This window comes from Malania oleifera, chromosome 4 (genome assembly GCF_029873635.1).
Source record: "Malania oleifera isolate guangnan ecotype guangnan chromosome 4, ASM2987363v1, whole genome shotgun sequence".
In the NCBI taxonomy this organism is placed as follows: domain Eukaryota; kingdom Viridiplantae; phylum Streptophyta; class Magnoliopsida; order Santalales; family Ximeniaceae; genus Malania; species Malania oleifera.
Genome location: NC_080420.1, coordinates 40659892 through 40673213, shown reverse-complemented (window position 1 = coordinate 40673213; position 13322 = coordinate 40659892). Strand labels below are relative to the sequence as shown.

Genomic DNA, 13322 nt, shown 5'->3' with positions numbered 1-13322 from the left:
TATTTATTTTTATATAATTTATTAATTTTCTACATTTTATTTTATTTTTCCCTATTTTTATAGTTTGGTAAATTCATTTTCCCGTGTTTCTACTCTTTATCCCGCTCTGAATTATTAAAAATTGCAGGAAAAATATGATCAAATTTTAATAAGACTTTTTTTATTGAAATTTAGAACGTGTATGGGAATATTTTAAGCTATTGAAAATAAATAGACACCAAAGAAAGAGTGTTATATAGGCAATATTTTATACCCAAGAGATTGACATGTGCGTTCATATTTATTCATTAGAAATAAACTAAAACACCAAAAAAAATAAAAAATACAGGAAACAAAATAGTCTTACATTAATAGTTTAACACGATAATTCCAAAAATCCACCGCATCGCCGAGGATTTAGGCTTAGGCTGATCTTTCATCGTCTTGGGGTGAGGATATACATTTTACAAGCATGAGGAGCAACATGAGCAGTCAATCGAAAACGCATCCCCATTGAAACAAATGAATGCTGCCAATGAGAAATAACAATTAGGATTTTCCAACCAGTGGAATTTTGATGGCTATAACAGAACAATTTACATTAGACTTGTTTGGTACCATATATCATGTATGGTATTTACAGAATATTATGAGAAACTGTGGTTTGTTCATATTGATAACAATGATAGGCTAGTGGACTCTGATTTTGAAAAAATTAAACTAACAGAAAAAATGTCATATGCGCACTTCATCAATGGATGATGCATTTTCACAGCCAGCTCTAAATGCATCGCCCTCTAGAAAAAATTTTGAATGAAACGGGAACATAACGTAAGAATTACAGCACACCAATCATCTTATGCATTATATGGTTTTAGCATTTTTCATACAAATGGAATCCACTTGCAAGAGAATGCAGGTCCATCTACAAAAAACGGAAAAGACTTGCATGCAACGGATACTACGCCCCTTCCACTAAAACTATGATGCGTAAGCAATTTGACACTTCCCAAGAACATGTGACATAGTTTTAATGGAAGGGCAAGGTAACCCGTGCATCTCAAACATTTTTCACAAAACGTGGGTACTAGGTCTCATTCGCATGAAAAATGCCAATGTTGCACAACAGAAGAATTGATGTGTCGTAAATCCTATGTCGTCCCTCCACTCTTAACCCTTTTTTCTACGTGTCGTCCATCTCAGTAGTCACACGAGAAAAGGAACAGATTTCCACATAGGATTTGGAACTCAAGATGTCAAGTTAGCACTTGAACCCATGCGGTTTGGGTCCTGGTGATGTGGGTTTCCCTAGGACTTTAATAGGTCCAAATATATAACATCTTCTGATTAGTAGATTCCAAACCCTACATTGAATAATTCCTTACTAGTATTTTTCCCAGTGACACATTCACATATTGTAGGTGACAACAGCATTTTTAGAGTTCCTAGAACTCAAGATGCAGAGTATCGGTGAAATATTTTTTTCTTTTTTTTCTTTTAGAGTTCAAAAAATGTGTTGTACAGGCTGTGTTGTGCATCAAGAGAGTACATGGGTGGGCTTGATACGAATGGGTGAGCACCAACTTGACCCCAAAGTGGGCTTAAGTGTTTGGGCCAAGTTGGTGCCCACCCATGTATATCAAGTGCCCATAAGAACTCCCCCGGTGCTAACAGGCTTAAATGCATTCTAGGTGAATGAACTGGAGGAGCCCTTTGGTTTAGCAAATTATTCCAGAAGTGGCGGCAAATATTCTGTCCAAACAGACAACTCACATCTTTTGCTAACCAATTCTACCAAGGATGAGGTAAAGAGTTTCATCATACCGCCCACAAGTCTCTAACAGCAACAGAACTCATTGGGGAGAGCCCAACTTCCTTCCATCCCACTGTAATGGGAGCCCTGGACAGGCTTCTATTCCATAACACTACTGCTATTCTTCTCTTTGATAAGCGTCCTGCCCAAACCTGCATTAATGATGATTAGAGAAACATGACCAATAGAGTTCGATAAGACTGATTTGAGTAAACGTCACAATATCAATACCAACAGAAGAATATTTTGACAAGAAGGGCATTCATGAATCCAATACAAAAGAAATCCTAGCAATTAACAAAGAAATGGAATTGCTAGGAAGAAAACTAGTTAAGGGGGGTGTTTAACTCTATCAGCATTCAAGATAGTTGAGAACATAAATGCTTATTACCAGATAAGCTTTTCCATCTAGGCTATGTTCTCCAGTTTACTTTATTTCACAACTGTGCTTTTTCTTTATGTTTCCAATGTTGATCCACAGGTTTTGTGTATGTGTGTGAGAGGTTATTACACATAGATGTCTGATGGGTGAGTAACTCCCTTGTGCATCGGCATATACTCTTTTGGAAGATAATAAAGACATCTTTCGCTATTAAAATGAAAATTTGGGCAACTTGTGTGCAATGGTTTGATGTTTCAATATGCGAAAAAAAAATGCAGAAATTAAGGGACAATGTGGCAACAGGAAGGGCGAAAGAAAATTGTCCAAATATACTTCTAGGCCAGATTTTGATCGTATTTTCCTCCCTTGAACTCCCAGTGGATCCTGATTAACATCAATCACTTCCTTGTTTCCAAGGATCGTGAGAATCTCTTTGCTTGAAGATCGGATATCACATCCAATGAGTAAAGGAGCCTGTAAAAATTAGATTTTTGGATCATCACAGGATGCAAGTTAAATAGGAAAAAAAAATACTAGAATGTGCACTCTCCAGTAGACTGACTTTCATAAGAGCCCAAATGCTAAAATGAGATCGATACTCTTCGAAACTCATCCCTCCATTGCCCACTTCCAGCATATCAGGATCTATAAAGATAAGCACAAGTTAGAGAACTGAATATTACACAACAAAATTTCCCTGGAGTTGCATAGTCTATGCAAATATACATATATGTGTCCAAAAAATTAAAACTAAAAGTTACCATTCCACCTGCCAGGCCCAGAATATCTTCCCCACTTGTCATTTGCATCTGCAATTGATGTGAAACTGAAATAAAAAGATTTAAGGAAAAAAAAAAACAGAGAAAAAACAATAAGCAAAAAGAATACACAAAGATCAAGAATCAGTCTATCACAAAACCAAGATCATCCAGGAGCATGAGAGGGAAAGAAAAAGGAAGAAAGTGAGCAACCTCTCCCAGTTATCTTTTATGTCCCCTGTAGTTCTCCAAGAATTGCCAAGCCCACCAGCCCATTTTGCTGGATTCTCTTTTCCCCTGTGTGCAAATTGCAGTTGAAATTTCTTAACTAATATAAAGTGAACAGCAAAATGTAGTAAAAGCCTGTTACTCCCATCATCAAATTAGGTTATATTAATTAACTCCTAAGCCCAAGCTGGATTGAAAAAACAACAGAGTCACAAAGTGTAGTTATTAGAGTTACCATTCACAGATAGAATAAAGGATCGTCCGCTTGACCTTTCGCAATGCATAACTCATCCTTGCATACCTGCTCTCAAAAGGAAAAAGTTTTCATTACTAGCATTTCACGTATCTGAGGACATAATTAGAAGAATTTAGGCCCTGTTCACTTGTGGAAAACAATTTTATTATCCATTCCATTTTTTAATTAATTACAAAATGCCACCTTCTTTTCCAATTTTCCAAATTTGTATAGGTCAGGAAAATCTTTTCATTATTTTCTAGAATTCCTATATAAATCTTGAAAAACTGGAAAATTCGACAGCATTTTTGTAATTATTTGGAAATCTGAAAAAAGACAATGAAAACTAGTCCACAACAGAAAAAAAGCCCTCAAATTTTGAAGTATGAAATACCATTTGAGTACACTGTGGAGAATTTAAACAAAAGAGGTCAGTGACAAAATGTGTACCTGCTTTGAGGCTTTGTTCCATCATGGTAACAATTATCATACTTCAAGTAATCAATCCCCTAAACTCAAATTCCATGACAAAAAAAGTTAAAGGCTAAAATCAAGTTTTGTTGTTGCTTGATTTCATTTATTCAAAACTAGAGCAAAATTCCCCATAAAATATGGCTTTGACTAGCACCAAGCTAAAGGGAATTGGAAACCAACCCATTCTGCAAAAATTCTTGCATCTTGATCTTCATGCCCAAGAGAGCCAGGCATTGACTTGCTACAGGTTGTATAACTGAGGAGCAAGAGAGAAAATAGACATTTTTTAAATGAGTTTTATATTTAAATGGATTACTCACTCTTGTGTGAAAAATCTCACTATGACTGCCCTTTATCTATCAATTATCGAACCAGATAAAAGAAGCTTACCCAGCATCAGAATATATACCAAGTTTTAAGCCTCTTGCATGAACATAATCTGCTAGGGCCTTGATTCCAGAAGGAAATGTAGAAGACTTTGCCACTAGATTACCCCACCTATCTCTGCTCCCTTCTGCCCAGCAGTCATCTGCTTTATCACAAGCACTTCAGAAAATGTGTGACAATGTGATTGACAGATATCACTGCTAGAAAATGTCTCTTGATGGTGTACTTTTACTCTTTTACAATAAAAGCATCAGCACATAATACAAAAATACAGATCAATCTTTTTTAGATTGCAAAAAAAAACTATTGGCTCCCAATACTCATAAGAAATTGAGGAAAGGACAAGTTACACTTACCGATATTTACATACTTGTATCCAAGAGCTGCCAAACCAGTCGAAACAAGAGCATCCGCTGTTGCCAAAAAATAAACAAAGTAACAGTAGTTAGTCCAAACAAATGTCTCACTGCCAACGTTTTGGACCTAAATCCCATTTATTCAGAAGTTGAAATCTGATTTAAAAAGTGGCAGAATTTTCTAAGCCAACCTTAGACTTAATCAGTTCATTTTTTGAGGGCAGTTCTGAAGAAGATGAAGAACTTATGCATGTAAAAGTTAAAAATGAGCTCTTAGAACAACTTCACAATCATGTTTAAAACAGAACAAAAATAAAACAGGTGAAGTAGATATTTGACATTTACAGGCCCAACTCAAAATTGTAAACAGAAACACCTAGTCATTTTCGAATGAACCAACAAAATATCCGTTCCAGGCTTACTAATTATGATCCAACCATCCATTCCAGGCTTACATGTTAGGCTCAGATCACTCAGTCCATGTGGTCCTGAATTATGTATGAGAAGGAATTTAGCATCTGAGTTAGATCCCTGGAGATCTTGACTGATTTGGAAGTAGAATGATCCATTATGTTACCATATACCAACCAGATCAATTAATCTTTTAGTATTCTCTTGAAAAAAGTCCCATGGATAGCTTAGAATGATAATAAATTTCCTCAAAAGTATTACATTGAAAGGGATAATGGAATTACACTCATGATTTGTCTTGCACATGAGAATATGTAAGAAAACAGAGGATAGAGACGAGAGAGCTCAGAAAGCGTGAGGCATGGAATTCTGGAAATGCTTTCTCTAAATTCACTGAGTTACTGTGCAAAGACAAGCAACTGACTTATATACAAAAAGCCTAACAAACTAACTGATTTACACACCAGCAAAACAGAAGGCATATTAATAAGGGAAAAATGTACAAAAAATAATAAAAAAGAATAATCAACAAATAAAAAATAAAAAGGAATATAGCTGGTTAGTTGGTCATCCTGTGTTGACCCTCTTTATGTAATAGGCCCCCCAAAAAATGGAGAACAGAGATTCACAATTTCCATCTTGGATAAATGCCGTTGGAGAAGGTAAGAAGGCAATGCCTTTGTAAAAATGTCGGCTAGCTGGTATTGGGATGCAATATGAGCTGTGGTGACAGCTCCCTCTTGAATTTTATCTCCTATTAGGTGGCAATCCAACTCAATATGCTTAGTCCGTTCATGGAAAACCAGATTGGCAGCTATGTGAAGAGCAGCTTGGTTGTCACAATAAAGGACTGCAGCTTGTGGGTGTTGAATTCTGAGATCAGAAAGCAAGTAGCGCAACCAAGTGAGTTCGGAACAAGTTGAGACAATGGAACGGTACTCGGCTTCAGCCGATGAACAAGATACCACAGTTTGCTCTTTTGTTTTCCAAGAAACAAGTGAATCACCAAGAAGGATACAATATCCTGTAATAGATCAATAAGTGTTGGGCCATGAAGCCCAATCCAAGTTGCAATAACCTTTGAGCTGAAGTTAAGAGGTACAGGGCAGCAAAATACCTTGTCCCGGGGCAGCTTTCATGTATCTAGGGACTTTGTGTGCAACGGCTAAATGTTGAGTCCTCGAGTTGTCCATAAATTGACTAAGGAGCTGGACAACATAGCGCAAATCAGGCCGAGTGATGATTAGATACAATAAGCAACCAATGAGCCTCCTATAAGAGCTTGGATCTGAAATGGGGTCACCAGAATCCTTGCTCAATTTAAAATTCTGGTCAATAGGCAGCTTGGTGGGTTTGCTGCCAAGGGTTCCTGAGTCCGCCAAAATATCCAATGCATATTTACGTTGGCATAAGTGAATTCCTTTAGAAGATCGGGCAACTTCCAAGCCAAGAAAATAGCGTAAGGAACCAAGATCCTTGATCTTAAATCGGCTATTAAGGAAAGACTTGAGAGCTGTGATGGTTGTGAGGCAATTTCCAGCCACAATAATATCGTCTACATAGATTAATAAGGCAATAAAAGCAGCACCATAAAGCTTGGTAAAAGAGGCTATAGTTGGCTCGAGATTGCTGAAAACCAAAAGCAATAAGAGAGGAGGAGAATTTTGAATACCATTTTCTTGAGGCTTTCTTAAGGCCATAAAGGCTCTTAAGCAACTTGCATACTTAGTGAGGTCCTCCTTTGTTGTATCCCGGGGGTTTGTGCATGTAAATCTCCTCCTCTAAGTCTCTATGGAGAAAAGCATTGTTAACATCAAATTGATGAGGAAACCATCCTTGAATGGCTGCCACCGAGAGCAAAACCCACAGTCACAAATTTAGCTACGGGGGAAAAAGTCTCCGTATAATCTATGCACTCTTTTTGTGTAAAACCTTTGGCAACAAGTCTTGCTTTCAATCTCTCAACTGACCCATCAGAATTAAACTTGGTTTTGTAGACATACTTGCAGTCAATGGCATCTTTTCCAGGAGGTAAATCAGCAATAATCCAAGTACGGTTATGTTCTAAATCTTCCAGCTCATTATTCATGGCCTGACACCATCCAGGGTGTTCCGCAGCTTGCCTGGAGGTTTGAGGTTCAAACACAGTGGAAATAGAGGTGGAAAAAGCACTAAAGGTAGGTTAAAAATTCTGGTAAGAGATAAAGTTTGAAAGTGAACAGGGATTACCAGTAGGAGGTGCAGAAACCTTGGACAACGATTGATCTGAAGCTGAAAATGAGGCCTGGTCACGGTGTAATTCCTGCAAGTACTGGGGAGCTCTCCTTGGTCTAGTTGAACTGCGAAGTGGTGGAGTATTTGAAGGGCTAGGGAGGGGTGGAGATGTATGAGAATTGAGAGGAGATGTGCCAGAGTTGAGAGGAGATGGATGAGATGATGTAGTGTGCACAGATGGTGCCATGGTTTCTGGGAGGTCAGTGTGATTAGAGGGGGGAGTGGAGGTGCGAAAATCAATATTATTGGGTAAAGGTTGAGAGAAAACAGAGCTGAGATTAGAGGGTGTGGTGGAAGTAGGGATGGGCAAGGATTGAAAAGGAAAAATCGACTCATGGAATATTACATCCCGAGAAATAAAAATGGTTTTGGACTCAATGTCAAGTAGTTTATACCCTTTGGTACCACAGGGGTAACCAAGAAAAATGCACATGCGACCTCGGGGATCAACTTTTTTCCTACCATGGGAAAGGGTAGAAGCAAAACAGAGGGAACCGAAAATTTTTAGGTGAGAATAGGTGGGTGGAGTGTGGAATAAAAGTTCAAATGGAATTTTATTCTTGAGAAGTGGACTAGGTGTTCTATTTATCAAGTAGGTTGCTGTCAACACACAATCATTCCAATATTCAAGTAAGAGACTAGCTTGGAGTTTTAAAGCACGAGCCACATTAAGTATGTGTTCGTGCTTCCTCTCAACAATTCCATTTTGTTGAGGAGTGGCAACACAAGTGGTGTGATGCACAATACCTTTGGAGTTAAAGTCTATCATGAGAAATTCACGGCCATTGTCAGTTCTCAATATTTTGATTTGTAGTTCAAATTAGGTCTCAACAAGACTAGAGAAAGCTTTATTGGTTTTTCTTGTTTTTGATTTATTTTTGAGAAGGTATAGCCATGTGCTTCTAGTGAAATCATCCACTAAGGTGAGAAAAAATCTAGAACCATCATAAGCAGGAGTTGAACAAGGTCCCCATGGATCACACTGCACTATTTGAAAAGGTTTTGAGGTTTTGTAGATGCTGTGACAGAATGGAAGCCAATGTAACTTAGCCAATGGACAAATGCAACAAGGCTTTTCATTAGAGGTAATATTTTTCTTTACAATGGGATCTGAAATTAAATTCAAAACAGGAAATGAAAGATGACCTAGGCGACAATGCCATAGGTCAGTGACACTAGAAGGACTCAGAACTGATGCAGACATTGAGGATTTGGCATGGGAAAAATGTGAGAGAGTGGTAGCTAGAGTCGAAGGAGAGAATGCAGTTCTGAGCAGGTAGTAGAGACCATTCCTCACTTCACCCTTCCCAATTGTTGTCCAAGATAAAAGGTCCTGGATAACATAAAAATCAGAGAAGAAAACCAGGCAACATGTGAGTGTAGCAGCTAATTTCTTGGCTAAAATGAGATTAAATTGAAAGGAAGGGACACGTAAAACTTCTGTGAGATATATTGAGGGTGTGAGTTGGACACTACCTGTGTGAGTGACAGGGACTTCAATCCCATTTGGTAGTTTGACAGAATAAGAAACCTGGGCATTGATCTTTGTGAAGGTGGAGGTGCAGCAGACCATGTGATCTGTTGCACCAGTGTCTATAATCCAAGGAGTGTCTCGGGTGTGCAATGAGTTGTGTGTCAATGGGGATAAGCAAAGATACCAGGAAGCTGAGAAGCTGAAGCTGGATGAATGTTGGACTGAATCTGATTAGCTGAAGGCTGAGCAGCAGTGGAAGACTCCCTTGGCTGAAGTAGGGGCATCAATTGTTGATACTGGGTTTTTGTCAAACCAACTCGATCATCACTGAGATCCTCAAGATCAGAGGCAGGACTTGGAGTAGTCTGAATGGCAAACACAGCAGGGTTTGGGATTTTAATGTAGAATTTGTGACCTGGTGAGTACCCATTCAACTTGTAACATTTCTCCATTGTGTGTCCAGATAAATGACAAAGAGAACATGCAGGAGGCTCTGCATTACCAGCTTTGAAACAATTCTCAAAAGAATGTCATGTAATTTTGCAATGTGTGCAGTAAGTACGCTCCTTCTTCTGGTTTGGTTTGGATTGGGGTGATGGTTTAGGGGGTAAATTGGAAAGGTCTTTTGATGGCAAAAGCCATGGAATCAGGGGAAGGGCTTGAAGTTGGGAGAAGTTGGTGTTGGCGTTCCTGCTATTGGATGAGTAAGAAGACTTTTGTGATGGGAGGTAATGGGTCCAAGAGCATGATCTGATCCTGAACAGGGGAATAGGTGTCATTCAATCCCATGAGAAATTGAAAGACACAGTCGCGTTGGTGACAGTCAGTGAAGGATTTTAGAGAGTCACAAGTGCATATGGGAAGGGGATCGTAGATTGACAGTTCATCCCAAAGGGTTTTGAGCTTACCATAATAGATACTAACAGAATCATTCTCTTGGAAGAGGTGAGCTAAGGTTTGCTTGAGCTGGTAAATGCAAGGCCGTTTGATGAGAAAATCGATCCTGAAGATCCAGCCAGATGTCGCAAGCATCATCAACAAACACCACGTTGGACGTGATGGATGGGCTGATAGAATTTTGAAGCACGAAACTACCATGCTGTTGGAACGGTTCCCAGAGCTCAAGAAAAGGGTCCTCTGGTTTGGTGGGTCGAGAGATGGTGCTGGTGATAAAACCCAATTTATTCTTGGCACGAAGGGAATGCCGCATAGCACGCAACCAGGTAGCATAGTTATCAGAGGTAAGCAAATCGGTGACCAAAATCACAGCAGGGTTGTCTACGTTGTCCAAACGAAACGGGTTACTGGGGTCATTGAGGTTCAGGTATTTAGTCGAATAGGTGGCAAGGGAGGTGTTCGAATGGACAGAGTGGTTCGCAGAATGTTGTGAAGAAGAATTGGCTGAGCTTTCCAAGGGATCTTCCATGAATGGCGCTCTCAGGCTCTGATACCATGTAAGAAAACATAGGATAGAGAGGAGAGAGCTCAGAGAGCGTGAGGCATGGAATTGTGGAAATGCTTTCTTTAAATTCACTGAGTTATTGTGCAAATACAAGCAGCTGACTTATTAAAAAAGAAAAAGCCTAACAAACTAACTGATTTATACACCAACAAAACAGAAGGCATCTTAATAAGGGAAAAATGCACAATTAATAATAAAAAAGAATAATCAACAACTAAAAAATAAAAAGGAATATAGATGGTTAGTTGGTCATCCTACAGCTTGGTGTTGACCCTCATGTAATAGAATAGAATGGAATGGAACTAGTCTTTATAATTTTACAATTTGGCAATATAATTTTTCATTCCGTTCCACTTTTAATCTATTCCTTTCCTACGTGCCATGTTAGGACCGGTGGAGCCCATGGGTGGGTTTGATACACATGAGTGAACACCAACTTGATCCAAAAGCTTAAGCCTCTTGGGTCTTGGGCCCAACCATGTATATAAGTACCCATTATCCACTCTATTTTTCCAATGTGGGACAAGCTCACAAGTGAAATTCTCAACAATCTCCCCCTCACTTGTGAGTTCCAACCGCTCCCCCTTGAACGGAAATCATCTCCCTTATGGGAGTAAGCCCAATTCCCCAAGAGTTGCTCAAGTGGGCCTTACCACTGGCGTCTTACGTGCCTCAGATTACATTCCACATGCCTCCGAACCAATCCTACCTCCCACGTCTTGATCCTATTCGGATCCATCCCAGGCCTAGATGATCCTTATTGGCCTCGGTCACACACTTGGTCCTTCAACAGTTAGCACGTCAGGAGAATTAGTTTCACGTTTCAACTTTTACGATGTCGCTGACCCAGAGTTACGAACCATCAGCTTTGATACCACTTGTTAGGACCGGAGGAGCACATGGGTGGGCTTGATACACATGGGTGAACACCAACTAGACCCAATAAGCTTAAGATTTTGGGTCAAATTGGTATTCACCCATGTGCATCAAGCGAACCCATAGACTCCTCCGGTCCTAACAAGTGATATCAAAGTCTGGTTCACCAACATTCTCCCTAGTGTGCCGTGCCGGGGGAGACCCCGATGATTGCCTTGCCGAGAGAGACCCTGATGTGTGAAAGGGAGATTGTTGGGTTATCCTACATCAGTTGTGGAAGGGACTGGTGGTCAGTTATTAAGTGTAAGGGAAAGTCTCACCCCATGAGCTAACTTTTGGGATTAAGAAGACCCTAGACCACCTAACACTTAAACTTTTGGGTTAAATTGGTATTCACCCTTGTGTATCAAGCCCACCCATTGGCTCCTACGGCCCTAACAAGTGGTATCAAAGCCGACGGTTTGTAACTCTGGGTTAGCGACATCGTAAAAAGTCAAAACGTGAAACTAATTCTCCTGACGTGCTAACAATTGAAGGGCCAAGTGTGTGACCAAAGCCAATAAGGATCATCTAAGCCTGAGATGAATCTGAATAGAGTCAAGACGTGGGAGATAGGATTTGTTCGGAGGCACGTGGAATGCAATCCGAGACACATAAGGCACCAGTGGTAAGGCCCACTTGAGTAACTCTTGGAGAATTGGGCTTACTCCCATAAGGGAGATGGTTTCCGTTCAAGGGGGAGCGATCGGAACTCACAAGCGAGGGAGAGATTGTCGAGAATTCCACTTGTGAGCTTGTCTTACATTGAAAAATTTGAGTAAATGATGGGTGTTTATATACATGGTTGGGCTCAAGACCCAATAGGCTTAAACTTTTGGGTCAAGTTGGTATTCACCCATGTGTATCAAACCCACCTATAGGCTCCTCCGGTCCTAACATGCCAAACATTGGGTCACAATCTTCAGCAGACCCTAAGACTACTTTGACAATAAGTTCAGGGGCATATTTATCATTTTCTTTTCCTGGTCCGTGGTTATAAAGCTCCACCAAAATCAAGATTTGAAGCCAAAGTCAACTTCCCAACTTCCAAAAAAAATCCCTGACTCTGGATAAAAACTTAATTCTTAATTCCATTTATACCGCTTCACATATCTATGTCTTGTGTACTTAATTGCAGTACATGACTACCATCAAGTTTGAAACCCAGATCAATTTCTTAAGCTCCAAAGAATGCTTCTAAATAAACAATTAGTCCCCCAAATTATATATTAGATAATGTGGTAAAAAGAACAAATGGTTCGGAAAAACCAATAAAGACCTCGACAGTGGCTTTGAGTAGTTGTATCGAAGAATTACCAGTGCTCTTCACAGTCCACTCGTCTATTTTACATTGAAAATGATTCCAGCTGTTCCAACTGCACACCAACAAATTCAATTTAGTTTCATCAAACACACGCATTCACAAAAACAAATAATCAAACACAGAGTGCACATTGAGAGAGAGAGAGAGAGAGAGAGAGATTTCTATCGCTGTTTCAATGGATGATGCTGAAAGGGAAAATATATAGTGGGTGTGCGCTAAATGATAAGATTACCCCATGGGAGGAGCTCGGGCGAGGCCATTGGCCAGAAGGAACTGATGGGTGCCATTGTGATGGGCATTGCTGCTGATGTTGGTAGCCATAGCACCATGGTTGATGCACAGAATGTACAGAATAGAAACAAGAAGAAATAGTTCGAAGACAGAGAAGTAACGCATCATCACTGCAACTAATGAATCAGAAACACAGAGGAAATGGGTAAATGCCTTCCAGATTCTTCAATCGGAAGAGGAGGAGACGGTTGGAGTCGTCCTAGTCATGGATGTAGAAGAAGAAAAAGAGAGGGAAAGAAGGGGACAAAGGGGGAGTGCGACACGGTAAGGCCAAAATGTAAATGGGTGTCGGTGGGGGTGGACCGTGGGTGACATTTAGACATCTCATATGAATTCAAGGCTGCTTATGTAATCATTATGGATAAACAGCGAGTTTTTTTTTATTAATAATTTTAAGTATTCCATTTTCAAAAATCTTTTTTACTACAAATTGTAATATGGGGTGTTTCAATTTTTTGTACTCTCCTTTTTTATTTATTTATTATAATAATAATAAATTAAATTATTGGAACGAAAAATCATTTATTAATTTAAATTTTCACATAAAATAAATTAAATT

The 13322-nt window shown here is 39.4% G+C and overlaps 1 protein-coding gene across 1 annotated transcript; it reads right to left on the bottom strand.

The window, feature by feature from the left end:
• Positions 1 to 226: 226 nt before the first annotated feature.
• On the bottom strand, positions 227 to 13084 carry LOC131152831 (alpha-galactosidase-like). Its single transcript, XM_058104714.1, has 13 exons — positions 12705 to 13084; positions 12466 to 12524; positions 4613 to 4669; positions 4260 to 4398; positions 4050 to 4125; positions 3846 to 3904; positions 3396 to 3461; positions 3146 to 3229; positions 2936 to 3000; positions 2737 to 2819; positions 2508 to 2648; positions 1804 to 1944; positions 227 to 508 (listed from the first exon to the last, which is right to left on the bottom strand). Exons 1-13 carry the CDS (start codon positions 12869 to 12871, stop codon positions 416 to 418), a joined length of 1230 nt encoding a protein of 409 aa, XP_057960697.1. The 5' UTR covers positions 12872 to 13084; the 3' UTR covers positions 227 to 415.
• Positions 13085 to 13322: the final 238 nt, after the last annotated feature.

Excerpts from the sequence above, each read along its gene's own strand:
- LOC131152831 (XM_058104714.1), bottom strand. The coding sequence starts at position 12,871 with ATGATGCGTTACTTCTCTGTCTTCGAACTATTTCTTCTTGTTTCTATT. Across the intron at positions 4,399-4,612 it reads ATACAAGTATGTAAATATCG|ATGACTGCTGGGCAGAAGGG; the intron begins GTAAGTGTAACT and ends GTGATAAAGCAG. Across the intron at positions 3,905-4,049 it reads CAAGAATTTTTGCAGAATGG|GGGATTGATTACTTGAAGTA; the intron begins GTTGGTTTCCAA and ends ATTTGAGTTTAG.